Consider the following 27959-nt stretch of genomic DNA (forward strand, 5'->3'; position numbering starts at 1 on the left):
CTCTGCTACTTATAAATGATTAGGTATTTATTGTTTGGCCGGGTGGCCAGCAGACTTGAACCCCAAATGTGTGGGCATATTCTGTAGGCAGAAAGCAGGAGTGCAGTTTAATGTGATTGTTATTGGTTATGACATTTAATTCCCATTTGAGAACAAGCAGTGTTTTGCTGCAAGCATTTATAAAGGTGCATGATGCGATGCTGGCAGATTATTTATATACACAAACGTTTCTGAGCCAGAGACTCGGCGCAGAATCGCTGTCTTTATCAGTCATTACTTATCATATGTTTCGCTGCGGGGGTGTAAATTTGTGCAGCGCCGTTCATTTTCTCAAGAAATGAAATCAAATCTCTTATTTCTGGATCAAATTAAAGCTCAGTGAGTCATGTAGCTGCTTCTTTCTTCCACCTCTCTCTAGTCAATGTTGAGTCAAGGTCAAGTGAAAGACAAATGGAAGATATCGGCTATATTCTTCTTTTTTGTTCCCAGTTGGGACTGTTGATCTTAAACCAATCTTTATGAGAATACAAATGAGCTTCCATACGTCCATCGGACTTATTTAGATAGATTTATGTTTGCATTTTTACACAAAATTCACAAGCTGAGGAAAACAAATATCAAAAGACTTTAAAAGGGAGCTCCTTCTATCCTGCACATCAAAGCCGGTTTACAGGTTTATTGGAGAACTTGTTCTATATGTGGTGAAAATGTTGTATCCAAATTGGATAAATTAAAAACTGTCAGCTGAGGACAAAGGCTACAAGCTTGAAAATGAACCCAAAAAGACAAGCAGGTTCAGTGGACCCCTGCAGATGTTTCTCATCTGCTCGAGGCTACACTCGCCTAAACTGTCAGAGGTTGACTCATGATGTGACTGATTAACGGTGAGTGTTGTGGTGCACCAGATTGAGGATCTGTGCTTGTGTTTTAATTCTGCTATTTAGTCACAGGTGAAGAGGTGGGGTTGGCATTAGGTGTGGGCAGAGTCTCCTATCTGGTTGTCCTTTCCACACCTGTCCTAGATTCAGTCATCATGTGTGGGTATTTAAGGTTGCCTCAGTTCCTGGTCAGATTGCCAAATGGAGCTTGTGACAACCCTGTTACCGGTGATTAGTGTTCCTATTCACCTGTTAACCCTGGTCCCTCTTCTGTTTTCAGTTACCAGTCACATGCCCTAGTGAATCATCTGTTATCTTGGCCAAGGATGTTTGGAATGTAGACTGGAGCATAAGAGAATGGAACCACCAACCTTCCAATTAACAGAGGACCTGCTCTACCTTCTGAGCTATAGTCACCCAAACTGAGGTATTATTAGGGCCCGAGCACCGAGAGTGCGAAGGCCCTATTGTATCTGCTCCGTTTCTTATTATTATTATTCACCCCAAACAAGGGCCTTTTTGAGGGCCTAAACATGCTCAAAAACTCATGAAATTTTGCACACATGCCAGGTTTGGTGAAAAATTTTGTATTTTAATGGTTTTACATATGAGCACTGGGAAATGGCTCTAGAGCGCCACCTATGCCTTGTTAAATGCAGCCCTACGACCACACGGTTTGAGCTACATGTATGAAATTTGGCACACATGTGTATCATGCCAAGACGAACAAAAAAGTCTGTGGGCCCATTGACGCAAACCCAACAGGAAGTCCGCCATTTTGGATTGAAGGTGACATTTTGGCTCTGATTTTACCGTTTCCATGCCTTGTACTTTAACGAACTCCTCCTTGGGATTTGGTCCTATAAACTTCAAATTTGGACAGTGTCAACTACACCCTTGTGCCATGTTAAATTGCGGAGCTTTTGAGTTTTCACAATACTATGAGGCCGTGGCGCCATGGCGAATTTCGATGACTCGCCATGAAAATCTTATTGCCTCTCATTTTGTCATACATTTTCTGACCTTGACCAAAGTGAACACATATGATAAGGCTCCACCCCTGAACATATTTCAACTGCCATATTTGACATCAAGGACAGCGCCACCTAGTGGGAACAGGAAATGTCATGTTTTACACTTTGGGGTACAGTATAGTGATGGGTGACATCTGCAGCCTCAAATTTCTCCAGGAAAGCCTTAAGGAGTTGGTCTTGGGTTACAGTGAAAACTGTGAGTTTTCGCGAAAGGGTGTGACCCCAGCAGCATGGCGAACTTTGATGTCACGCCATGAAGAAACAAATTAGTATAACTCAATGAAATCCAGTCTGATCAGTACCAGACTTTACAGGCATGATGTCAGACCCGCCCTGAACAGATTGATGTGCCCATTGTCGGAAATACGGACAGCGCCACCTAGTGGCAACAGGAAATGTCATGGCTTTAACTTTGTTGTACTGATTTTCACAGGTTGATCGTGGCCACCTCAAAAGCGGTGAATATCACCATCAGTCCCTCGTGATGCTTCAGTGCAAAAATTGTGACTTTAAACTGAACGGCGCACCCTGGTGGCAATGCGGTTCATCATGAAAGATGAAGTGGCTTTTGAGGGGCTTGGAAAGTTTATAGAGGCTTGAAATTTGGCGCACACCTCCAAATGGATGAAGGCATTGTTGTTATGTAACCATTTTCCTTGAATAGCACAAAATGGCTCCACAGCGCCCCCTACAATATTTCAAAACATCAGCCCCTGCTCTGTGTTTCATCTATGAGTCTGACACTTGGTAAGCTTGTGTAAGATATCAAGATGTACAAAAAAGTCTCTTGGAGCAATATCCCAAATCCAACAGGAAGTCAGCCATTTTAAAATTAATGTGTAATTTTGATGACATTTTCCCCCCTTTTCAGGCCTCATACTTTGACGAACTCCTCCAAGGGATTTCATCATATTGAAGCATTCTTCAGTGTGTAGAATCTAAAGACCTTTGTGATGTTAAATTGCGAAGCTTTTTCCGTTCAGGGAAACGGGGTGGTCATGGCGGCACGTAGAGTTTCAATCACTCGCAAAAAGCAGTAATCTGCTGTCACTAAAAAACACAATGTCCAATCTCTCCCAAAGGTCGCAGGTGTGATGAGACTCGAGCTTGGAAATGTTTGTTATGCTATTTGTCAATAATGGTTAGAGCGCCACCTAGTGGCATGACTATAATCCTGGTTGAATAAGATGAAATGTTAGCTGGTGATTAAAAGCATGAAATCCATCAATGTGACATCACATCGGACGTGCCGGTTTGAGGTGTTGGCAGTGGCTCGACGTGCCGGGGGTGCGAGGGCCCTCATAACGCTGCTTGCAGCTTTAATTAACGCTGTCTCTCTTTACTTTTTCACCAACTTATAAATAAACACTTGAAAGGCATAAACTCCTTTCTAAGTCTGCTTTCTGGGTCTGTGACAATCCTTAGATGAATATGAAATAAGATCAACTAATGTGAGACTTCAGCAATAATCAGCACTAAAATTATTGAACAGGATTTATGGTCCTGTGTTATTACCCATTTACTTAGCTTGTTAGCTTTTGAGGTACTGCAGCCATGAAACTGCTAACTTATTCCCCATTTTGGAAGTATGATAATCCAGGGTCATGTGAATGGGGCATCAGTGACACACAGGTCTAGAAAACTGGTCCACAACCATCTGGAAACTGGATTTTTCACTAGAAAGAAATGTGTATCGTGCGAGTGGTTGTTCAAAACCTCCTTTCGATTGCTTTGATCGCTAGCATATTGGTGCAGTTGTTGGTAGTTTTCATGGACTAATGGAAGTTGTCTGCAAAGTGTGACAGAAAACAAAAGAGTTCTCTGTTTGAGGTTTGAGTCACACTTTTCCAAATCTTACAGCCCCTCGGTAAGTATTTAGCAAGTCAGCGTCCTCCATGCATACAACAGGCAATCTGCTAGTGACCAAATCAATCACAAGGAGGTTTGTGGTGCAGCACTCTGTTTCTGGCAACGAGCAGCCCCCAGAAACCCAACCAGTCAGGGTATGCACATTTCTCCCTGACGTTCGGCAGTTGTGTAGCATCCATTATGGTGGACAAATCTCAAGCAATATGGACATGACAATATTCAAGAAACCTTCAACCAACAGAGCCTAAGGAGATGCACTTTATTTGCATTTCTCCAAAAACCCAAAAGCATGAACCTAATCTCAAAGATTCCAGATTCACATAGACCTGTTGAAAAGTTGGTGACAGGAAGGTTTATCACAAAGAGGAAAATGTAGATAGAAAGCATGCATGCAGTGGAAAGCTTTAATTGCTTTTAATGAAGAAGTTCTCTGTAGAGGACTGCTGTCTTTTCCACAGCAGAGGTTAACATAGTAGACCAGCAAACATGAACAGCAGTAGCCCACATTACCAGTGGTTCGACATACTTTTAGCACCGCTCAAAGGTGACAGCACACAGCTGTAGACACGAGCCTGTAAGGCTCAGTGTATAGCGCCTACAGACTACCACTCTCGAAGCTCAGTTTACACAGCTCTTATACCTCTGCTGTTTCTTTCGATGCTGTCCTTGGTGAATGTTCATTTCAAAAATACACTGCAGCCCTGAACTTTTCCAGACATCCTAGCTGAGGTTCGCATAAGAATGCAAATGTCCAGAAGCAGTCAGATTGGACATTAGCCAGTGTTTAATCTGCCAACTCCCTAGTACAATGTCAGAGAAACGTTCTTCTTAAGAAGAACTCAGTAAATCATCTTAAATGCTTTCAGAAAATGAACAAGGTAGGAATAGACCATCTATTTCCTTAGCTGCTTATTTAGCTAAGCGCCATGGGGTAGCTAGACAGGTCACCAGTCACAGGCCCATCACACAGAAAACAATAGAATCACCAATTAACCTTAGAAGTATGCATTTGGACTGAGGGAGGAAGCTGCAGTCCAAAGACATGCTGCCCTTTGATAAGCCCACACATTTAAAATTGTCTAAACTAAAATGGACTTTCAGTAAGCGCTTCATTAATTGGCCACAATGCTGCTAACAGAAGTATTACAGCACATCTGGGCTCTTTGGGCCAACACTGTAAAAACCAGGGTGTCATATCTTGACAGCCACCTCAATTGGAATATGAATATCAGTTCAGTTGTCCAGTCATGCTCTGTTTTCTCTTGTAGACCGTTATTAAGTCCTTATACACAAAGACATCTACACAAAACTACAGCTTGTCCAAAATGCAGCAGCCAGAGAGCACATCAGTCATGTTTTAGCTTCTCTTCAGTAGTTACCTTTTCATTTGATGATTGATTTTAAGATTTGATTGATGGGTTTTAAAGCCCACTGTGGGCTCACAAACTAAGTGTATCTCAGATCTTCTGACACCTTATATGGAAGGATACAGCCTGAGATACCCAGCCAGGGTTCTGCCAGGCCTATCCCAACAATGTAAATTTGTAAATGTGTTTTAAAAGGTGTCATATAAATAAAATCTCTTACTGTTATCACAAATCAGTGTCAGCAAGCTGTGAACAAATCATAAGATAACTATAGTAATAACGCTTGATTCTTGCTTTATTGTCTCTTGGCCTAAAGTTGGCATGGGAGGGAAAAATGGCCACGGGGTACATGCTTCACTGGAGTAAATGTTTCTCATTCACATGTATATGAAAAATACTTTATTTTAAAACACTTGGTATGTGTGCAGTATTTTTGCACCGGGTGTAGGAGGTGGTGTTTGTATGTAGGATGGTAAATGGAGTGGTACTTATAGAGTGTCTTTCTACTCTCTACTACACTCTGCTACATGTCTCATCCTTCACTCTAAGCGCTTTCTAACATTCATAGACACGGATGTATCAGGGTTCAGTATCTTGCCCAAGGATACGTCTACATGCGGGCTGGAAGAGTCAGGGATTGAGTCATCAACATACCCTCTGAGCCACAGCTGTATCCTGCTTGTATTCTATTGTGACTTTAATAAGGACTCTTGGGAGATATAAATCTAAAGGGGATCCAAATAAACAGAAAAACAATAAAATGTACAGAAAACACATCTGTGATAAATGAAAGGGGTAAAATAAGAAACGATTTCACTATTAAACTCTCTGCTCCTGTATGTACAGAAATAGTTTGTTTTGGATGGAACTCTCTGCAAAAAGGAGAAGAACTAAAAAATAATTAAAGGCGGGAGGAAACAGCTCACTCAGTACTATACATCATTACATTTCTTTGTGTGAGTTTTTGTTTTCTTATTATTTAACGTCCTGGCTGGGATTGAAGATAAAACCTTCCCTGTGTCATTAAATGAGCAAAAGAAGAATTTGCGTTTTCCAGTTTATGTTTAAGCACACCACAGGAAACACTGAGAAGTTATAAAATCAACGATATATTGAATTGAAGTGGAAGAAACTAAGAAGATATAAGCTTATATTAAAATCTTCCATCTGTATTTTTGTACTTAAAATCGCTGTCTGTGTATGAAGAGAGTTCATTCACAGCTTCAGGTTCAGGGGGAATGAGTTCTCTGAAAGCAAAATGAAAATATTAGCATGCCTTCATTATTTCATTCTTGAGGGTTTAGTACAATGTTTGGAGCTGAAGATTTGGTCACTCCAAGGCTGTTGCCAGCCCACCTACACCACAGACAGTTATATAATGTTTTACAAGGGCTTTATTAACCAGAGAGAGTCTCTGACAAAAGGTCTCATCAGACAAAATCTACTCAATTTGGGCTCAGTGGCTTAACCTGTTGCACATTGTGATCATTTTTTTTTCTGTTTTACAGTTCAGGGTCAACTAATTTACATATGTAATTTGATGTAAACTACATGTTTTTGCTGTTGTTTTTGAAGTGAAAAAGCACTCCAACCTCTGAATTTGTTGGTGCCTTAAAACAATATACAGATGTTTTGTGCCAAAAACTATACAAGTCCACACCCTGACTGGGAGATGAGGGTAATATCTGTGCCTTTAAACAGTTTTAGGTTATAACATTTTGCTCACTGGACTCTTCTCACTCACCCCCAGAGCTCCCCTACAAGCCATCTTTCCAAACTTCCACCTGTAGTCATGCCTCTTACCTGCAGCCAGCTGCATCCAGCCGCAGATCTTGTACACGGTGCCGGTGCTACAGAAGAAGAAGAGCGCGAAGCAGGTGATGCAGGTGAGCACCAGCGCCATGGACATGCCGATGAAGAAGGAGGCAGCTTTGAACGCACCGGAGGGGATGCTGCTGAACTCGGTGAAGCTGCCCTGACAGGTCAAGTCCCGGGACAGCCCGTTTCCAATGCAGTAGTGGAACAGACCGAAGTAGCCCGCCTGCGGCGTATCCACGCCATCCCCGATCCAGTACGGCTGGATGAAGCACACCACGTTGACGATGGCGAAGAGGATGGTGAAGATGGCCCATAGGACGCCGATGGCGCGGGAGTTGCGCACGTAGTTGGTCTGGTAGATCTTGGCAGCCTCGGATGCGGGGAGCATGGTGGTGGTCGTGCTGGGGGCCCCGGGGACCATAATGTGAGGGTGGTCTGCGCGGTCCTCGGGATCTATCAACCTCCTCAGCAAACTAACATCTGCCTCATCTGACCACAATATCCCGCACAACTTCTCCCTGTCGCTGCTCGCGGATTTTTTTCCCCTACTGTCTGTTCAGTCACAGTTATCACAGCATCACTACGCTCTCATCCGTGGCAAGGTCGGTGTTTGATTTCTTTTTGCTTTTCACTCATTAGTCGGCAGAATCAAGACATGCGCTCCAGGGAGAAAAAAAGACGAGCTCTGGGAATCCAAAATTTAGGGGATTTCTTCCATATTTGCCTTCATGTGTAGGTTATGTTAAAATGTCTCTGCCTGAATCGTGTCCGCTGTTCCGATAAACCGTCTCAGCTGTGTGCACGGCTCTCCCTGAAATGGTCAGCCCGTTCTCGACGCCGACAGACCGACAGCGCAGCTGAGCTCCTATTGAATTAGAGTTGGAGGATAGCCTCGGATATTACAGGGCCAACCCACATCCCTTAATCCCACTCTGACGTACAGTCACCCGCGAAATCTTAAACAGACACTGATTTTTTTTTTCTTCTAGAGCGAAGCGATTTTACGCCTGATCACTGCGACAATAATTGTATGGAAATTAGTGGATATAAACGCATCTGCTATTCAAATATTGATAATCAAATGCCAAGATGCAGGGTCTTTTCTCTAATGTTTTACCTAGACTGGTACATTCTTTAAACTGTAGCCCATTTTCTGGTCTGTGATATTAAGCTTTTTGAGCACAAAGACTAGATCAGTAGGCTACAACAACGATTTATTATATGTATTTCGTGCAACTGGCAAAAATAAATAAATAACAAGAAAAATAATAATGATAATCTCACATCAAGAACGAAACGTGCAGGATATTACGTCTTTTTCATCATTATTTTGCTAAAAATATTAAAAATATTATATTATAATATTACATTAAGCAGGCAGCACGGTGGCACGGTGGTTAGCACTGTTGCCGCACAGCAAGAAGGTCCTGAGTTCAATTCCAACATCAGGCCGGGGTCTTTCTGTGTGGAGTTTGCATGTTCTCCCCGTGTTTGCGTGGGTTCCCTCCGGGTACTCCGGCTTCCTCCCACCGTCCAAAGACATGCAACTTGTGGGGATAGGTTAATTGGATAATCCAAATTGCCACTAGGTGTAAATGTGCGAGTGAATGTGAGTGTGAATGGTTGTCTGTCCCTATGTGTTAGCCCTGTGACAGACTGGCGACCTGTCCAGGGTGTACCCTGCCTTTCGCCCTATGACAGCTGGGATAGGCTCCAGCGCCCCCCGCGACCCTGAAAAGGATAAGCGGAAGCGAATGGATGGATGGATGGATATTACATTAAGCATTACATTGATATATAAAATGATTTTTTTTGTATTCCATATGGATGGATGAGTGGATAAGAATGTAGCTGAAGATTATGTATCTGAGTGAGTGATTAGCTAGAGAGAAAGAAATAACATTTTAAAAAAAGCATCAAATTGAAATAATATATACTTTTAATATTATGATGACTATACCTTCTTCTGTTTTTGGTTATGTTAGTGTACTACCAGTACACTGCAATGTACCAGATTACATCAGATGTTACCCATAGATTACTAGAATGTATGTTTATAAGTGTGTGAAAGCACAATTAAATATGTTTCAGTATGTAAGACTTGCTTTGATCCACGTTTATTGGGAAATATCGCAAATAGTTATCTTGAATCCGCAGTGAATTTCTAATGTGCTTGTTTCACTCCCAAAACTACATTACCCAGAATTCGTGTCTCACTTGTGATTCGCTGCTACCGAATGACAGCATGTGACGCAATCTGAAGGCGCGCGCGAAACTCCAGCAAGTGGTCTTGACTGAGTTTAAGGTGTTTCGGACTTTAACTGAAGACTTCTTCGCATTTTAAGTCTTAAAGACATTTTATTTACCGGCATGAATGTTTCCTCAGCACCCTATGGTTTTTACAGCACATAATTTTTGATGATATTACTCCTTTGACTCATTTTTTTTGTCTGAACAACGGAGTTCATTCGTCGTCTGGTTGGAGTTGGACGAGCTGAAGCTAACGTCAGTCAGTTGTTTTTAGCAGAACTCTGCTGAGCTCACCTACATAAACGGTGTGGTGGTAGCATGACGGCGCTGTTGCAGCACCCGGGATACGATGAGGAGAGGTTGAAGGGGGTAGCAGAGAAGTTGCCCTGCAGAGAGGTCCAGGCTGAAATGTTGCTGTCGCTGATGGGGCAGGTAAGAAGTCTCCACTCATCTCCGTTTAATGTTTTAAAGTATGCCACATTAAAAGACGCAGAGACACATGCTAATTCAGTTTTTAACGTCCTAAAAACTCAGTGTTTTATGTGTTTGATTTAAAAAGTTTTATTACTGATATATGATGCATTAAAGACCATTTTCACTCTTTTACAATTTTCTTGTATTATTATTATTATTACTATTATATTTTTTGTTTTTATAAAAAAAAGTATAGGAAAAATAAAAGTCATTTTCCTAAACCTTAAATCTCAATATCTCAGTAGCTCAATGTCATTTTCTTATTTCTAGGGTTAAGTTTTGCATTATTTGTGTTATCCAGTGTAATTTAGTAAATATGTCGACATATTTGGATCATCTGATGAGATTTCCCTTTAAAATTCATTGTTCAAAATGTTTATCTTAGATTATAAAATGTAGATCTGAAGCTTTGGACAGTTTAGTACCAGTAATTGATGTCTGTCTTGGATTAAAATCATTAATAGATATGCAATTTATTTTATCCTTGTTATAAAAATTAATTACTTGTCATTTGATCTCACTCAGGGTTTTAAATAGATTCGTTAAGTAAGCTGAGTCTATGAGCTGTTAGCACTATGGCTGATTACTGACATTAACACTGGGTTTAATCATATCAGAGCTTGGCTGTTATTACTTTGCGATGTGCTGATGAAAGCTGATAGAAGGTTTAAGTGGATAGTGGTCTTGATCGAGTGAGACAGTTCTACTGAGTGTAAAGATGCTGAATTTTGTTCTTCCAGCCGCACCAGTACAGCTACCCTTCAATCCTCATTTACGGTCATCGAGCCTCAGGGAAAAGCCACGTGATGCACGTTTTGATGAAGGAGCTGGAGGTGAGGGAGATATCTGCTATTTAGTGAATGTTCTGAATAATGTTCTTATGTGTTCATGCTACAGTGCCCTGTATTTAAAACCATAAAATAAAAACTAACTTCACTCTTAATTCCCCTCATACATGGCAGGTAAAAGTGCGATAAAGGATGGACAGCTAAATATTATTGCACTGGCAGTTACTTGAGTTAGAAAAATTTGACTTATGGACTCCTTTAAGCCTTTATAACTTTAATAAAAAGTTGACACTTGTGTTATTATGAACTTTTTCTTTATTCAATCACTTAAAGAGTCCTTGAAAATACTTAGTTTTACTGAAAGTACAAAATCACACAAGAACACAAATCTTTGCATAGTTTGAGTGTGTGTAAGGTGCATTTTCCCCTTAAAATCACTGGGAAAAAACATTAAAGAAAAGCAACAATTTTACTGCTAGCATTCTTGTATAAATTAAATTTAAAGATCAAAGACCTTCAGATGTTTTTCTCTCTTTGCACACATACTTTATGCCAATGCACTCAGTATAGATGGGTAATGGCTACCAAAGAAGTCTCTTTCTTAGAAAGCAGCTATTTTTTTTTTAAATATCCAAATATTTTTAATATCCAAATATCTAGATAGTCCCATTGAGACTCAGCGTCTCATTTACAAGAGAGACCCGTTTCATCTGCAGTGAGTTCTACTGTAATTTTGTGCAGAGCCTGATGTTAAACATTTAAAGGAGACAACCTGAACTGTGGTGCATGCCAGCATGCTATCCTGTGCCACTGAGGGTGTCCATATCGCAGCAAAATAAATGTGGGGTAAAGCGTATGTTACTCTGGATCAGACCTGGACTTCCAAGAAACCCTCACCACCTTCAAAGAGATGTCTGGCAAATGTAAAACTCATAGCATGCTTTGTTTTACAGTTTAATGATACTCCATTAATGATCATATCTCGCATAGCCACAAAAATGTGACTTGACAACATGGAAGTCTTCTTCTTTTTTTAAAAAAATAAATAAATTCAAATACGGAGAATTTATAGCCTCCTTAGGACTATTGTTTCTTAAATCACTTGTTCTTGATCTTTTTGGTTCCTGCAGTTTCTGAATAATGTTTTACTCCCATCGGGTGGTTTCTCACAATGTGAAAATTTAATTGCCAACTAGGGCTGCAGCCTTTAATGCAGATTAATCCCTGATTATGATTTTGTTTATTATAGATGAATCCATATGTAGGGATGGGTACCGGTATCCGGTGCCATCATGGCACCGGTTCTGACATAAACGGTAGTAACCAGACCGAAAAGCAGCGCACATTTCGGTGCTTTATTTTGGTGCTTTTTTTCCCTGAGCTGTGATACACTTTAGATTCTAGCCAATCATTTTACGTTTCCGAGGATAGTAGGCGGGGCCAGGTACGTACGTTCTTTTAGAGCAGAGCTACAGATTAAAAATGACCAAGGCAAAGCGGTCAAAAGTCTGGCTGTACTTCACAGCAAAATATGCAAACTCAGCAGCCTGCAACAAGTGCTTTAAGCTGATACTGTGATACTGTCAAAGGAGGTAACACCTCAAATCCGATGAAATACCTGGCGACGCATAGCGTTTTTTTTAAAAGCCGAGAAATGCGCCGTATTTGATAGCTTGCTGTGAGACCTCACACCGAGCACATCTACTGCGGGTGGGTTGCCTGTTATCGGACCCGGAGTTAGCAACATCCCCCAAAAACACGAAGAGGAGAGTCCTGGCCCCTAGCCCTGCCAGTGTAGCAGAAATGATGACAGATGATGATGGCAGCAGCAGCCGTTCTTCTCTGCATGAGTAGCTTCATGTTGTTCGTGTGTAATTTGTTGAGTAGGCTAACCACGTTATTAAATTAATGCATGTAAGGTGAACTAGCAAACATCATCATAGCTACATGCGGCTGTCTTCTTGTTTGATGGCAGATGCTCCCTTCACCCTGGCCAAAAAGGCTAAAATGACCAAAGAAAAAGAGGGAAACAGCTGAACATGAGAGGTTTTTGGACAAAGTTTGTCTTTTTTCCATTGATTAAGCACTGCTTCCAGCCAAGAGTGATGCCATAAATCCCCTATAGCTGCAGAAAAGGCTAACATTGTTATCTTTTTACAAAAAAACAGCTGAACATGAGAGGTTTTTGGACAAAGTTTGTCTTTTTTCCATTGATTAAGCACTGCTTCCAGCCAAGAGTGATGCCATAAATCCCCTATAGCTGCAGAAAAGGCTAACATTGTTATCTTTTTACAAAAAAACAGCTGAACATGAGAGGTTTTTGGACTAATTTTGTGTTCTCCATTCTTTAAGCACCGGTTTAAGCACCGTTTAAGCACCGGCACCGTTTCAAAAGTACCGGTTTGGCACCGGTATCGGATAAAACCTAAACAATACCCATCCCTAGTCATTTGGCTATAAAGTCCTGGGGAAAACAAGGAGTGACCTCTTAAGTTGGACCTCAAGATATTCAAAGTTATCTCTCTAATGAACCCACTGTTTATATAACTTGTCCTTGCTTTCAATAGGTAACACAAAATTATGTAATTTGTACATATTTAGGGTCCAGTGCAGTCAGAAGATTAAGTCAACACAGTGTGAAGATGTGTATCATCTCCACAGACATCAGACTGATTCTCTTTCATGCTTCCTTTTCCTTCTCTCTGCAGCTTCCTCACGCCACAGTGAGCTGCGTCGAGTGTGTTTCTATTGCGTTGCTGTTTGAACAAGTGCTGCTGTCCTTCTTTGGCTGCGATGCCGCCTCTCTTCTCCCCCGCAGTCCCTCCCTGTCTGACTTTGTCCGTGTCTACAGACAGCAGTGCTCCCAGTCTCCTGCCAAACAGACGCGATACATTGTGAGTGCCGTGCACTTTACACACAACCACTCCTCACTTGGCATACGAGATTATCCCTAATCCCATGGCATGTCAGATTATTTATTCCTCGCATGTGTCACCTGAATGTTTGTGTGATGATATGATTAGTAGTGATAACAAGTGCAAATAGATGCTAAACAAAGCTGCAGATGCATCAGCCTGGAGAAAACAAGTGTAATTTTCAGTCAGAACAGGAGTGGGTTTAATCAGTAATGCTCTCTGATAAAACATCCGTTCACTGCCTGTATTATAAATGCGATAAAATGAGATCAAATTAACATTAACTGTGTAATTTGTAGGTAATGGAGAAAGCCGAGCTTCTGAGAGATACTGATGCCAGTCTCCTCTCTGCTCTCCTGCGTCTTCAGGAGCTGGTGAGAAAGTGCTGCATGCTCTTTGTGTTATCTATAAAGTGAGTTGCTTTATTGTTGTTGCTCTGTGCGGATGATGAAGAGGGGACTGGAGGAGCCTCATTTGTAACGGATGACCTTGAGCTGAGTGTGTGGTGCTTTTTAATGCTATTAAGGAAGGAAGGATGGCAACCACTCACAGCATTTTAATTAAAAACACCAAAAGTAAAAAGACTTATGTGATTATTTGTGTTTCATCCCAATGAAAGCTAAGTGCTTAACGGCGGATTGTGAGCGTTAAGAGGAACCTGTCTTTTTAATGGCTTGCTGCTTCAGTGCTGCCACACTGGATTTTGAAGTGATAATTAGGATGCAGATTTACACTTACGTGGAGGACGGGAGGATGATGAGGAGTTGTTTCATCTCTAAACTTCGGGAAAAAATGTAATAAAACATTAACAGGAAAGACGTAAAATGTGTGTGTGTTACTGACATGCAGAAAATAATCAGCATAAAAAGCAGTTTTCCAGTTTCTGTCTATCGTCCATGCATCCTTTTTCTGAACTGCTTAACCAGTTCAGGGTGACAGAGTGGCTGGAGCCCATCCCGTTTTTCAAAACAGGCAGGTTATAACTTGAGAAGGTTAGCAGCCCATCACAGGGCTAAAAGAAAAAGAGAAGGAAGCTGAAGTACCCAGACCAAAAACCACTACCATGCCAAACCCCGATAAACATTCAAGAAGTGCTTCAACTCTAGATTAATGGTCTTGTGTCTAAACACATAGAAGTTATAGCGATTAAGGCTATTTCTTGCATTAGGTAACAGTGGTGGTCACAGTGGACATATTTTATTGATGTTCACAGATCCCTTTTATCTCTGCACATTATATACATGCATGTTTCAATGATGCAGCAGACTTTTAGAATTAATAGCAAATTATGTTGTCATCTCTTGTTTATAGGCATCTGCAGTATTAAAGCCACTGTGTGTGTTTAAATTAAGTATGCTTAACTGCAGGTGGTGTTTGTAGGTATAAGAGCAGGGCGATATGACCAAAAATATTTATCACGATATACATTTGAAAATTTGCGATAATGATATAACTGACGATATAATTGATACTAGACAAAATACTTTACAACTCCACAACTTTATTAGTGCAAAAAAAAAAAAAAATCAATGTATTTTCACTTAAACAAGCAGCTGTTTTTAATGTGCATTAAAGTTATATAAAAATTTAACAGTGCAAATGCAAATTCCTTGTTGTCAGTTTACCCAAAAGGCATTTCCAGTGGAAACTGGCCGACCCATCCTCAGCATAACCATGTATAATATCCACAAAACTTAAAAAGAGGTTAAACACACACAATACAGTAATATTATGTTGAAGCACAGTACGCATCACTCCACGAGGCTCCTGCCTACGATAGCCGTAATGCTCCGACAATCCATCAAGCGCTGCGGGTTCATAGCTTAGCAAAGTCGTACTGAAACATTTGACAGATTTTTGAGCGCCATGTACCACATGAAATTGTTTCAAGGTCAGTAAACACAACCAGAATTCATACATAAGGCACACGGGATTATAAAGGGCACTGTCGATTTTCAGAAAAATCAAAGGATTGATTTTAAGTGAGCCGTATTTAACAAAAAACACGGTAATAACGACGGTCCACTAGCATGCTCTACCAAAAGTAGTGTTTTGTTGTGTATCTGACGGACGAAAGCCAAACCAGTTCCACACCACTGAAGTTGCAGAATTTTTTTAAAAACAATTCTGGTTCATCCGTTTCATTCAACGGTCCGCTTTCATTCTTCATTCATTTCATTCTCCGTCGCCGCCGCCATGCTTTTTCCGCCATGTGCGTATGAAAACAAAGGCACTGTGCATGCGCGTTTTACCCATATTCTATCGCGATATTTCATTTTCTTATCATTGCCCAACATTATACCGGTATTACCGTGAATGGTATGATATGCACCTGCATGCTTACAAATTGACTTTAATAATAAATCTTAGGCCTTAAAGGGAATCTAAGTAAACAAATAAAATGAACTGCAGGATAAATCTTGCATACAATGAGGAAACCCAAGCAGTCATAGTGAGGCTTGAAGATGCTTGAAGGGACAGCCCTAACCACACTACCACTGTGCTGTCTTTCTAACATATCCTCTGTAGTCCTACCTCTGTCGCACCCTGATGGAGATGGGATTCCTTATTTACAGTATTTAATTATGATATAGGAGGAGGCATATGCCTAGGACGTCTCCTAGGTGAGGTGTATATGACATGGCCTACTGGAGAAGACCCTCGCGTACACTCAGGACATCCTTGGCAGACTTTCAGAAAGTTCAGATGTACCTTTAGAAGAGCTGGAGGTAGTGGGAGGTCTGGTATCTATGCTTAGACTGTTGCTCCTAAGACTCACAACTGGATAAACAGCAGAAAATGAATTGATGTTTTCAGAGTAGAGGATCTGAACTGTTGTGTATGCCATTCGTAGGTGCAGTACTTCTTCCTGTGTTGTGGCTGCTTTAGCTTTAAAGTGAATTATTTCTTTTAAATTTTCCCATATATTTAGAGACTCAAATTCAGAAGGTCTTTTATTATATGCTTATAAAATATTGTTCTCTTTAAGGAAAAACAGAACTATATTCAGTTTCACATCACACGTAAGAAAAAAACCTACAAAATGTTCACATTTGAAAAGCTGAAACCTGTGAGTGTTTATTGTTTCTGCATAATCAAAAATGCGTTCATTTGTTTTGTTTAGTCAACATGTCCAGTAAGAACTTAATCAAGCAAACAAAGCTAAACATCTAAATATATAAAACACATGAATCAACTGAGGAAAGAGGTCTGTAACTGTGAAGTTCTCAGAGTCTTCATCTCTCTGAGCTCCCTGATCCTAACTACATACATCTGTTCTTCAGGTTGGGGACAACGTTACCGTCATCTTGCTCAGTGAAATCGCCTGGGACAAGTTCAGACCAAACACAGGCTGCTTTGAGCCGCTTCTGCTGCATTTCCCTGACTACAGTAAAAGTATATAATCCTCCTCACACATGCTACGGCAGCCAGTGTCACGAGCAACTCACAACACGCTGCGTATTGATGACGCACGGTCAGCATATGCAGCGTGAGCTGTGACATTTGTACCTGTGATACTGTTCTCACACTCCAGGCAGCGACTCTGGGGAAAAATGTTGCGTTCTTAAGAACCACTGTATAAATTCAGCACTTGGCGTGTGAATGAATCATTTTACTTTATATTGTGAGACTTGGCTGGTTTTTGGAGAAGCTTTATTTCTTGTTCCTTAAACCGTTTGTAGGTGAGCTGCAACAGATTTTGTCCCAGAACGTGCATTCTTCATATTCAGCTGGGTTTTACTCTGCGTACATCAACATCCTGCTGGGAGTCTTCTACTCTGTCTGTCGAGACCTCAGAGAGCTGCGACACCTGGTCAGAAACACACATTAACAAGTTGTTGCATTGATTATTTTTAATTCTTCCACCTGTTTTCTCATTTTCTTCTGTTCTTTTCTACTAGGCTGCCCTGAACTTTTCAAAGTTCTGTGAGCCTTTGGCAGAAGGGAAAGGTAATTGTGAGGAGGTCTTTTCATTCATCTGAAAAGAACACACTAAAACGCACACTACCTATATAAAGTTATCATGGAAACTGTAATTGCAGAATACTTACACATCCAGCAGACACTGCGGATCATTAGCTTTTAGATATAGATGTGACATTTACAGTGGCCAGAAACAGACCTAATGCTACTAATCATTGCTTTTGTGACAACTTGCAGTCAAATGCCATCTTGAGAGAGACTTTGGGGCCTCAAGATGGAGATAAAACAGCAATAAGACAGAGTCAGACTGCTATCAGTTTGAGACTGAATGAGGTCAAGCTGGAAATTGCATTTAATCTGTGATTAACTGTGATAAATTGGCCCAGATCTCAAATCTGTTGCAAAGCTTTTTCCGTCTGTGGAGACAGAAACTCTCATTCTACAGAAATTCAAACTAGTTACACTCAGAGTCCAGCCAAAACCTCATACAGCTGCTGCAGGATGGTGATTTAACTGCAGAATGACAAAGGTGCTGGACAATCTTGCTTTAATATAGGAATATAACCTGAATACAATCAGTTGGCACCTAAGTTGTTTTCTATTGAGATTAGCCTCCTATTTCTAAGAGACGCATCACAGGCAAGTTGCGCTCATCGGAGTAGATAGAGTCAAATTGCAGTGTGTTGGCAGTCTGTCTACATATTAAATTAGAAGGCAGTTTTTTTTACAACCCTTTGCCAATATGTCTGAGAGTGATCACAGCCAGTCCAGTCCAGATCACCTTGCAATCTAAAAGTGGTCAACCAGAGCCTGACTTGCTGCATGCTGCAACCACTTGGTCACTGCAACTATTTCCGATTGGTCGCCAAATGTGAAAAGTTCAATGTGATCACCTGGTAACCACTGATTCTTTATAGTCAAAAATAGTTTACTGTCCTATTTTAACTCAAGTGTGTCTTTATCTTTGGAAATAAAATTGTTAAAATTTTATAATACAAATTACTTCCCAGTATAATGTGAAACTATGACTTTGCAGACCTGGAATTCTGCCTCTAACCAACCAAAAACATGTATTCAGATGATGTAAACACTCAGATCTAACAATGTTGCCTTAAAAATAAAAATAATAGAGCAAAACTTTTGTATTGCTTTGGGCTGCCTTCACTTGTACAGTTGTACCCAGTAAAGAGGCCACTGGGTGTATATTTCCTGAGTGTATGTTATGAGCGATGTTGTGAAGGCTCCCCTTTGTGCCATAACTGTCTTTGTGTTTATTTTCTTTGATTCAATGATGGTAATTTTCAAGCTACTTCATGTTGTCTTCAACAAGCTTCGAAGACAAAAACAAGAAGCCCACGCGGGTAAATCACAGTCCCTGCTTTCAAACCCTGTGGGGTAGCTCCACATTTCTGATATACTGTAGCTTCAGAGGCTCCTCATATTCCAGACACTAAAATGAATTTGACATTTAGAAATCCTATCTTGTCTCTTTTTGGGTCTATTGTGAAAACAGTATGTGGATGTTTGTCCGTTTGATGCTTCGGCTTCTCTCTGGGCGCCCGCTGTGATTGGAAATGAGTGTTATGAGAGTAGAGTTTGGAGACTGTCAGCACATAAAAAAATACCCAAAAAGCTTGAAGGAAATCTGTGAAATAGCTGAGCCGAGTGTTCATTCTCAGCTGGTTAAAATATTGATCTGTGCTGCTTTAATTGCTTTGTTTCTACAAATGTTTTTGAGGTTTTCCTGCTGTTTTTCCACCACTTTCTGATGGTGTTTGTAATTATGCTGTGTGTTTAGTGAAAGAGACTGACACCCACAAGCTGTGGAAACACATTGAGCCACATTTGAAAAAAGCCATGCAGACGGTTTACCTTCGAGAGGTGTCCAGGTCTGAACTTTTTGCATTATTTTGCTATGCGCTGCTTTTTAGACTATTAATGGGGTTTTTTTTTAGCCTCATCATCCATGTGTATTCTCTGTCCTCTGCTTAGTCTGCAGTGGGAGCAAATGCAGCAAATGGAGGAGAAGGAGGCCGGAGCCTTGCGAGGTATTTGCACTGATTTCGATTACAGAGCAGATGTCAAACTGAAACACTGGTCACTGACGCTTAAATTCTTTTCTTCTATGAAAGAAAACAGAATTTTAGTGCAGGAAAGAATATGACGACGTGGACTTATTGCATTTATTTTGTCTTCTGAAAGGTTTATCAGCTCACACTCATGTTGAATTGCCTTATTACTCCAAGTTCCTGTTGATTGCTGCCTATCTGGCTTCCTACAACCCTGCACGCACAGATAAACGCTTCTTTTTAAAGGTAAAGGAATATAATAATAATACTTTTTTTATGTTCAGCCATGTATACACTGTAATGCAAAAAATTCTTATAATGAGGTCAGCATAAGTACAAAGTTCTTTTTTTCTTTATTCTTGGCTGTGTGATGTTAGTGAGAATGAATATCCCAAATATGCTCATCTTTGGGAGAAAAATACATTTATTAAGCTTTTTTGGGGGGGATTTTTTGTTTTCTTAACCTTCTCCCCTAAGTCATGGTTTTGTGAATGAATCAAATGAATCACATCTTCTGTTTCTGCTCAACAGCACCATGGTAAAATAAGAAAAACAAACTTCCTGAAGAAAAATGAAAAGGTGATTATTCTGACATAACTCTTACATCTTCGTTGATTTCATTTGGAAACATGTAACACAATGTTTATATTGATCTGTCTGTCTTCTAGACAAGTAATCACCTTCTGGGTCCAAAGCCCTTCCCTCTGGACCGCTTGCTTGCCATCTTTTACAGTGTGGTGGACAGCAGAGTCGCCCTGACAGCGAGCATCTTCTCACAGGTCAGTCTGGTTTAAAGCAGTCGAGAGTTGCTGTTTGTGCCAACTTTCACTAAAAATTCAGACCCCTGAGAGGATTGGCAGCTGTCTTGAATCTTTAACAGTTGTGGATAATATTTCTTAATGATGGATTTTGGACTTTTTGGGAATGGTATTAAAACCCTTCCCAGATTGATGGGCAGCCACTGTTGCTTTTTTAGCTCGTTCCCCATAAAGATGACATTTGACAACAACGTCAGTAGGTACGCAAGCGGGACATAGTTGACATTTTTCCTCCTTGGCACTGTGCTGACACATTTGAATGCTTGAGACCTGAAGGATGCCAAAACTTCTGCTTTTATGGAGGTGCCCACATTTACTGAGCACATCTGATTAGCAGCTGGCTGCTGCTCATCCTCTTAATTCCTATTCCTGGCTTAATTTTTATTAAACAAATAATGGCGCTATTTTGTCATGTGTTGTTGTTCATCTGTTGTGTTTAAATGATTCTATAATGTGGTATGGAACAAATAATTTGAATTTGAATTAAAGAGTTCGTGTTTTCATTTCCACTGAACTGTGTGTGCACTAAGATAACTTATCCAAAAAGAATCCATCTCCTAAGAGATCTGATAATATTTCTCTCCTTAACTTGTTTAAACACCACCACCTTGTTATGTCAGAGCTCTGCAATAGTCTGTTTCCCCTCATTTAGTCCTGAAGTGTAGTTTCGTACCCTGAGTTGGCCTCAGGGTACGACCCAATATAGAAAATAATTTCACACTTTTTTCCAATTTGCCTGATAAGCCACTGAACAGGAATGTACACTGTTATAACAAAAGGATGGTAAAGGATTTTTTTGTTTCCTGTGTGTAACAGTGCAGTGTTTCATGTTAAATCAAGCCTGATTTTTAATTTTTTTTTTAAGTTTAAACAGTTTCCTAGCCATATGGTCAAAGGCAGCTAAACACAGACCTATCTATGGACCCAAGCATGAAATGTTTTTAGGCAATTAGGCTCGCCCCATATCTGTGTGACTGGCTACCATCATTTAATGGCTCTGCTTCAAAGTGGAGAAGCTGCGTTTTAAGAAGTGGAGCAGAGACTCATTTTGGTTTTCCTCTGTCCCCGTTTAGATTTCTTCGCTGGTGACCCTGCAGCTGCTGGCTCAGGTCAGTCATGACGACCAGCTCGACGCCCCGAAGTACAAATGTGCCGTTTCTCTGGACTTCATCTGCGCCATATCCAGGTCTGTGCGTGTGTGTGCATGCACGCTCATCCTTTTAATGCACATGAATGAGACTGACTGAATTATTCAAGTGAACTGACCTTTTACAGTTTTCCTTTTTTTTTTTTTTTTTTCACTGAAAATCTGCTTTGTGTGATTTATCTTCCAGGACGGTGAACTTTGATATTGTCAAGTATTTGTACGACTTTCTGTGAGCCTCCAGTGCATTAACAGAGAGATGACACGCAGTGACAGTCAGACAAAGGCACATTTGTTTCTGCAAGAACTCACCTAAGGACAAGTATTTGGAAACACAAGAAGCTCCAGGAGGAAATTAATCCAATTATTTCGCTGCCCCCTTGTGGTTGATAAATGAGCTCCTCGTTTAAATGTTTGTATTTGTAGAAAATAAATCTTTGTAACTTGAAACTTTATTTTGGTTTATTTTTGTGGTTACATTTTCAGTGTGTTCATAACAAATATACTAGAGATTTATTTAATTTTTTAGCATATTGCAAACATCTAGTTTAGGCTTTAGTATAACAAAGAAATTAGTACATACTCTGTTTGTTACGATTTAAATAAGAAAAAGGAAAAACAAAACTGGTGTGCAGCTGTAGAAGCACTGATGCAAAGTGATCCTGGCACCATGCAGGTGAGTCATCGTCCTTGCTCAAAGGCGGGATTTTATGTCAGTAATGTGTTTTTAATCTGTTGTATGAGCGTACTAAGGTCAGGGCATATTGTTAATACAATTTATAAGTGTTTATGAAAGATGATGTCTAAAAACATCCCCTAAATTCTGCTCCAGGATTTACAGTAATTTGAGGTTGAAAGAGCAAAGATCAGAAAAATACTAAAAATATGCGAGTCTTTAAAGTAGTTGGAGGACTCTCTAAATAGATCAGTGAGAAGATAAAGAACAAAAGCAGATATGCAGTACTATGTCTCCAGGCTGATATTATCATACCCACAAACTGCTAAGCTGTAAGAATATCACATAGTTATAAATATTCACTCACCAACTTTATTAGGTACACCTGTTCATCTGCTTGTTAACGCTAATATCTAATCAGCCAGGTGACCTGCTGAAGCTCAAACTGGGGAAGAAATGTGGTTTAAGTGGCTTTGAACATGGTTGTTGGTGTAAAACTACGTCCAACACCCAGTTTGACTGTAACTGCAATTTCTACCTGTTAAATTAGTAAGATTATTTCTGGGATAATTTGTTCCTGGTAAATCTTCAAAACATGAAAAGTAGACAAAGTGTGTGTGTTGTTTTTTTTATTGTTTATTTTTAGTGTACAAATAAGCAAAAGCTGAACTCAAACACATTCTGTAGTCTTCCAACAGAAGGCACAAGATGAGCATAGCCAACAAACATAACAAAACTAATCTGCATCAATGCTGAATAAAAAAAGCAAACCATTCAGCCAAAGAAACTCCCACACACAGAGAGAAAAGCTGCAAAACCACAAGCCTGCGTTTCGCTCCAACTTAAACTTTTGTTTTCAAAAGATTAAAAAATAATAATAATAAAGTTACAAATGTATATAAAAGGTAAACATTTGATAACTGTTTTTTCACTGCCACATCTCCCACCTGCTCCTGTTTTACAGCCACTGACTTAATCAAATTAGCATGGATGTTGAGCACACTGCAGTGTCATAGCTCCCTCCTGTAAACCCCCCCAGGCAAGAGCGGGTAAATAGAGATTTGAGTAATTTGGTGCAGAGGAACTCAGAAATATATAAAGAAAAAAAGATTTGGAAAGCCTAGTCGAGTGTATGTAATTGCCACTCTGCTACTCCACTATCTCCCTCCTTTATGCCTCAGGGTGTCTGAGGGTAAGTGGACCGTCTGAGAGATCATCCCTCATGCCGAGGTGGCCTTGGGAGCGATCGCCATCATTAAACAAGGACAATGAGCAGTCTGCAAAGGCTGACTGAGTCATCCCATTTAAAGTGCATATGTGTCACTCCTTTAGAGATCAAACATAAGATATGTGTCAGTCTCCAAGACACACTGGAATCATATTAAAGCGGATTCAATCTTAATAGAAATCTCAGTCTATAAAATGACCCGACTGACTGAGACACTCAGGTCAAATCGTGAATGAGGATGAGGTAATCGGAAGGGACGGATCCTAAACGCTTCGCCTCCGGTTGTGGATCATGGCCACGATGTGGGCGAGATCCAGACTCTTCATCATCACCTCCATGAAGTCTTCATCGCTGCGAGCGCCTGCCACAAACTCCTCCAGGGAAAGCTCCCCTGTTGGAAGAGACACATGTTGTTTTTGGTCAGATTTGAGTGGGTTTTCGGCTAATTTGTCATTTCTCCCTGCAACAAAGTCACGTTCATAACAGACAGTTTGATATATTGATATGATATTTTAATATTACTGGTGCCGTGATATTAAGTAAACAATGGAAAATGTCAGTAAATGTCACTAACTTTCCTCCAGCTATTTTCTTTTAAATTATTATCATTGGTAGCTTGCAACTACAAAGGCGATAAACGTGTTTTTAGAAACGTTTGAGATTCCAAAAACACGTTTAACACTTCCAAGTTTAAATTTTGATTTGGTGAATATTTTCATTTTATTTATGTCATTATTTTGTTTGTTTGCATCCCTTTAATCTCACAGTTATGGAGAACACATTCATACACTAAAACACCCACACCCAGCTAGACAGACACATAAGCTTACGAAGGTTTCTGGACTCATTTCACTCGTATTCTATAACCTATTTTGCAATTATAAATCCTCATTTAACTTCTAAACTTGCAAAAATTTTCTACATAGCTATTAATCATACAGAGGCAAGCTTACAGCATGAAGTAGAACCACTTATTACAGTATTTATAACTTAAGATAGTTTGCAACCTTGTTCCTAAATGGGTCTTTAAATATATAAAACCCAACAGTTAAAATGGACCTATCTATTGGTGGATGCTCATATTAAATATGGGGTCAGTGTATGTACCACTAAGTTCAGACTTCGGACCGCTCTAAATGCTCAGTTTAAGGCAATTTTTCTACTCTGTTGTCAAAGGGAGCAGATATTTATGGTGGCCCTGAGAGGTCAAACACACTGAACCTGCAACAACAGTTGCAGAAGTGACAGCAGAAACCAAAGCATGCGATTGCAATGAGACGATTAAAGAAAGCACAGAATCCATCTGTGTTGTGAAGGAAAATGAGATGCAGGTAACTGTGTTTTTAATCACATCGTTCATATGTTTGCTACAAGTTGTTTACTGTAGCTATTCATCACATCACTTGCATTGTGTTTTATTAGCTTTTATTTTATTTTATTGTATATTTTTTTTGTCTTTTGCAGGATTTTTCTATCTGCTTGTGTTTTTGTGTTAAGCTGCAGTGTGTTTGACTTGTCAGGGCTACTGTAGATATTTCTCATACGGTCTGAGCGCAAGTTTGTGGAAGGCAGTGAATCAGAGGAAAGCTGGCATGAAGAGAGAAAGCTAAAAGCGACAAGTTTTAAGGTGGAGTGTTTCAAACATTGAGATTTCCTATTAAATAACCTCAAAAAATGACCGACTGTACCTTTAAGAGCATATTTTTATTTCTAATGGTGGCCTTTTAGCTCAGATTTGCTATAAAAGTACCTTTAAGTATGACAGTAGTTTCACCTGTAGTAGTAATAATATAATAATAATAATAACAGAGTAAAACTGAACTGTTAGTACTTTTCAAATTGTAAACAAATATAGGTTAAAACACATGTTGCGGTGGTCTTTGGCTATGGTTCATTTCAGTACATGATGAACCATGTAGATATCATTTATATTCCTAAGTATACTCTATGTGATAAGAACTACTATAAGTAGTATACGTCTACTGTTTCAGTACTTTGTATACATCTAACTGAGCAACATTATACTTCCTGTTTTTATTCATTATAAATGTGTATTGATAGATATTAGAAAGCTACTTTAAACCAGTAAAAAAAAAATCATCAGGTTTAGTCTCTTATGTTTTGTTTTGAGAGTGAATGTCTAATCTCTGTCCACCCATGATCTATTTTGTCCTAAACCCTTTTCTCCGTACTGTGCCAGCGCACACTCACCATCTCCATTTATATCAATCCTGTCAAACACTCGGTTAGTGAACTCCTCCGCAGATGTTTCCTGATTTTCATTTCCATTGATTGCACGGATGGCCTGGGAGAAGATGAGGAAAATCAGTATGTTTGCCAGATTAGAGGCTAAAACAAATATTCAGACATGCAGTGTGGCTGGTGCACGATGGAATGACTGTACCTTGATGATGTTCAGAAGCTCGTGGCGGTCAATGCAGCCGTTCCCATCCACATCATACAGTTTGAAATACCAGCGCAGCTTGTGCTCCATCTTTCCCCGCATCACCAGACTCAGAGCGGCCACGTACTCCATGAAGTCTATGTAGCCGTCCTGCAGAATCAAAGTGTCAACCACGACCATCCATGTTTTATATTCATTATAATCACTAAACAAATGCATCATCCCTCAGCTGAAATAGATCCCCAGCTCCAAAAACAATCCAAGGGGAAGTGAAGCACGCCAGGACGGAGGATTATCTCCTGTCTGCGTCTAAACAATCTCAGCATCAAAGCATGCATTCACAGATAATCTCACTGTCTAAATCATTCAGAGATTACCGTGGCATTTTTTGTAAGCTGCGCAGGGTGGGGGGCTAAATATAGCATGCAGCTCCTCAGACAGACATCCTGCCATGACCCCACTGCTACCTCAAAGATGCTCTCAATTAAACTGGGGATCAAAGGGGATACAGGGGACACACTCTCCCTATACTTAGAACATGCGTTTGCAAGTCTAATATATTTTGGTATTTAAAGTCTTTCTGTTAAATTGTTTTTTTTTCCCCACATGGGTTTTCCAAACAGGCAGGAATTTCCTAGATATGTTGGTGCCTCACATTCACACTGGGTAGGACAGGTAGATTATGCACCCTACACTGAAACCACAAATCCAGGTATGACATCATCTGTTTTGTTTCTGTTTCTGTTGATTTTGCTTCTGTTTTTTGTGTGTCTCTGTAGTTTAATGGCGTCTTTGTGGTTGTTTTGCATGTATTGGTGTTTTCTTTGAATGTCTTAGAGGTATTTTTATCTTTGCTTGCATCGATTTGTGCACGTTGCACCTTTTTAGTAAGCTGTGTCTTTCAGTATAAAGCTTTCAGTCTCTCTGCAGATGTTTGGACTATATCTGTGTCTTTATAGTTGCCACATCAGCCTCTGGACCAGCCTGTCTGATGCGCAGTTTATTCATATATTCAAGCTTGTTGTAAGGGAGGTTAATTTTAGAGAACTCGTGTCCTTGAATGATACAAGTATTTTTAATCTAGACATGTTTTAAGAAGTTTTTTCTCTCATTTGTTTATTTTAAATGTAACATTAAAGATTTCAGAAGCAAGGAACAGACCATCTCAATTAACAGAAAGTAACCGTCAGGAAATATCAAAATAATATTTTCAACCCGCAGATATGAGGAATCCCAAACACTTATCTGTAAAAAACAGATAATTTTCCTACAATTTCTCATATTATGAAAGAAATACCTTTTTGCGTAGTCAACGTTCAGATAAATGTGGTAAGCAGCTATTTTTTTAAATAAAATATTTAATGCATTCAGTCTTATTTTACCTTTTTAACATTAAAAATAAAAAATCGATGAATTACTGGTAATATTTTGTTCCAGCTTCTACAGAAAGACTATCCTATGCTTTTTCTGCCTTTTTCATTATTGTGAATACACTATGTTATGACTCCTGTAGTTAAAAAATAATAATTCATCAGAACTTCCAAACATCAATTACAAATATGTAAATCAACAAAAACCAGCCTAAAGAATTAACTTTTTCTAATTGTGTCTAATTTTAATTAAAAGTTAATGTTTTTTTCACAAATAATAACAAGATAAAAGAGAAACAGTAATAATTTGGGTTCAAAGGAAATATGCAGGTAACATAAGCTTATATTTTTATTTAACATGTACATATGACACATTATAATAAACCCCCATGGAGATACACACTGTTTAGACACACGTGTTGAGAACTAAAGAAAATTATTTGCTCATGTTTCATTTTCAGAGAATCATAGATGTATTCTTCTACATTAGCTTCTAATCGTTATATCGCTATTTTATTCTTGAGGCATCCTGTCATCTTTGATTGTGTTTAAATGTGTGGTGAAATCCAGACTCATCTCACCTTGTTCATGTCAAACGTGCGAAACATCTGCTCAATGTAGGCGTTGGCCTCTGGGTCCAAACCTCTCAGCCCGAAGAACTGCTTGAACTCGTGCAGGGTGAGCTGCCCTGAGGGGCACTCAGTCATGAACTTCTTGTACCACAGGTGCATCTCCACAGCCTGCAGGTCGTCCACGGTGCAGCCGTTTGAATTGCCCATTTTTTATTTTTCCAAAACTCAGATAAGGTAGCTGGACTCTGTTACAAACTGGACTCAGACCTCACAGCCCAAGTGGTCTACTGTGAAGTAGGCAAAGACCGTCCCTCTTCACAGTCACACAACACTGGGACTTTTAGAGTGAGAGCAGTGGCAG

General features: G+C 39.8%; 3 protein-coding genes across 3 annotated transcripts in view; 1 reads left to right on the forward strand and 2 right to left on the reverse strand.

The window, feature by feature from the left end:
* The window catches only part of lhfpl3 (LHFPL tetraspan subfamily member 3), a 63145-nt gene extending 55298 nt beyond the window's left edge, over nucleotides 1–7847 (reverse strand). The window contains exon 1 of the mRNA XM_004548373.5: nucleotides 6952–7847. Coding sequence (XP_004548430.2) covers nucleotides 6952–7387 — 436 coding nt within the window. The 5' untranslated portion in view covers nucleotides 7388–7847. The remainder of the gene's footprint in view (nucleotides 1–6951) is intronic.
* A 1336-nt stretch (nucleotides 7848–9183) lies between these two features.
* On the forward strand, nucleotides 9184–21803 carry orc5 (origin recognition complex, subunit 5). The gene is made up of 14 exons (XM_004548372.2): nucleotides 9184–9648; nucleotides 10431–10523; nucleotides 13187–13372; nucleotides 13693–13767; nucleotides 16678–16789; nucleotides 17077–17207; nucleotides 17296–17344; nucleotides 19116–19206; nucleotides 19310–19365; nucleotides 19520–19632; nucleotides 19918–19965; nucleotides 20055–20165; nucleotides 21278–21390; nucleotides 21539–21803. The coding sequence occupies exons 1-14, from the start codon at nucleotides 9535–9537 to the stop codon at nucleotides 21582–21584; spliced, it is 1338 nt and encodes a 445-aa protein (XP_004548429.1). The 5' UTR covers nucleotides 9184–9534; the 3' UTR covers nucleotides 21585–21803.
* Nucleotides 21804–22638: 835 nt separating this feature from the next.
* guca1aa (guanylate cyclase activator 1Aa) lies at nucleotides 22639–27949 on the reverse strand. The gene is made up of 4 exons (XM_004548371.5): nucleotides 27608–27949; nucleotides 25657–25806; nucleotides 25464–25557; nucleotides 22639–23643 (listed from the first exon to the last, which is right to left on the reverse strand). Exons 1-4 carry the CDS (start codon nucleotides 27803–27805, stop codon nucleotides 23516–23518), a joined length of 570 nt encoding a protein of 189 aa, XP_004548428.1. The 5' UTR covers nucleotides 27806–27949; the 3' UTR covers nucleotides 22639–23515.
* Between the last annotated feature and the right edge of the window lie 10 nt (nucleotides 27950–27959).

This window comes from Maylandia zebra, linkage group LG17 (genome assembly GCF_041146795.1).
Source record: "Maylandia zebra isolate NMK-2024a linkage group LG17, Mzebra_GT3a, whole genome shotgun sequence".
Taxonomy (NCBI): Eukaryota; Metazoa; Chordata; class Actinopteri; order Cichliformes; family Cichlidae; genus Maylandia; species Maylandia zebra.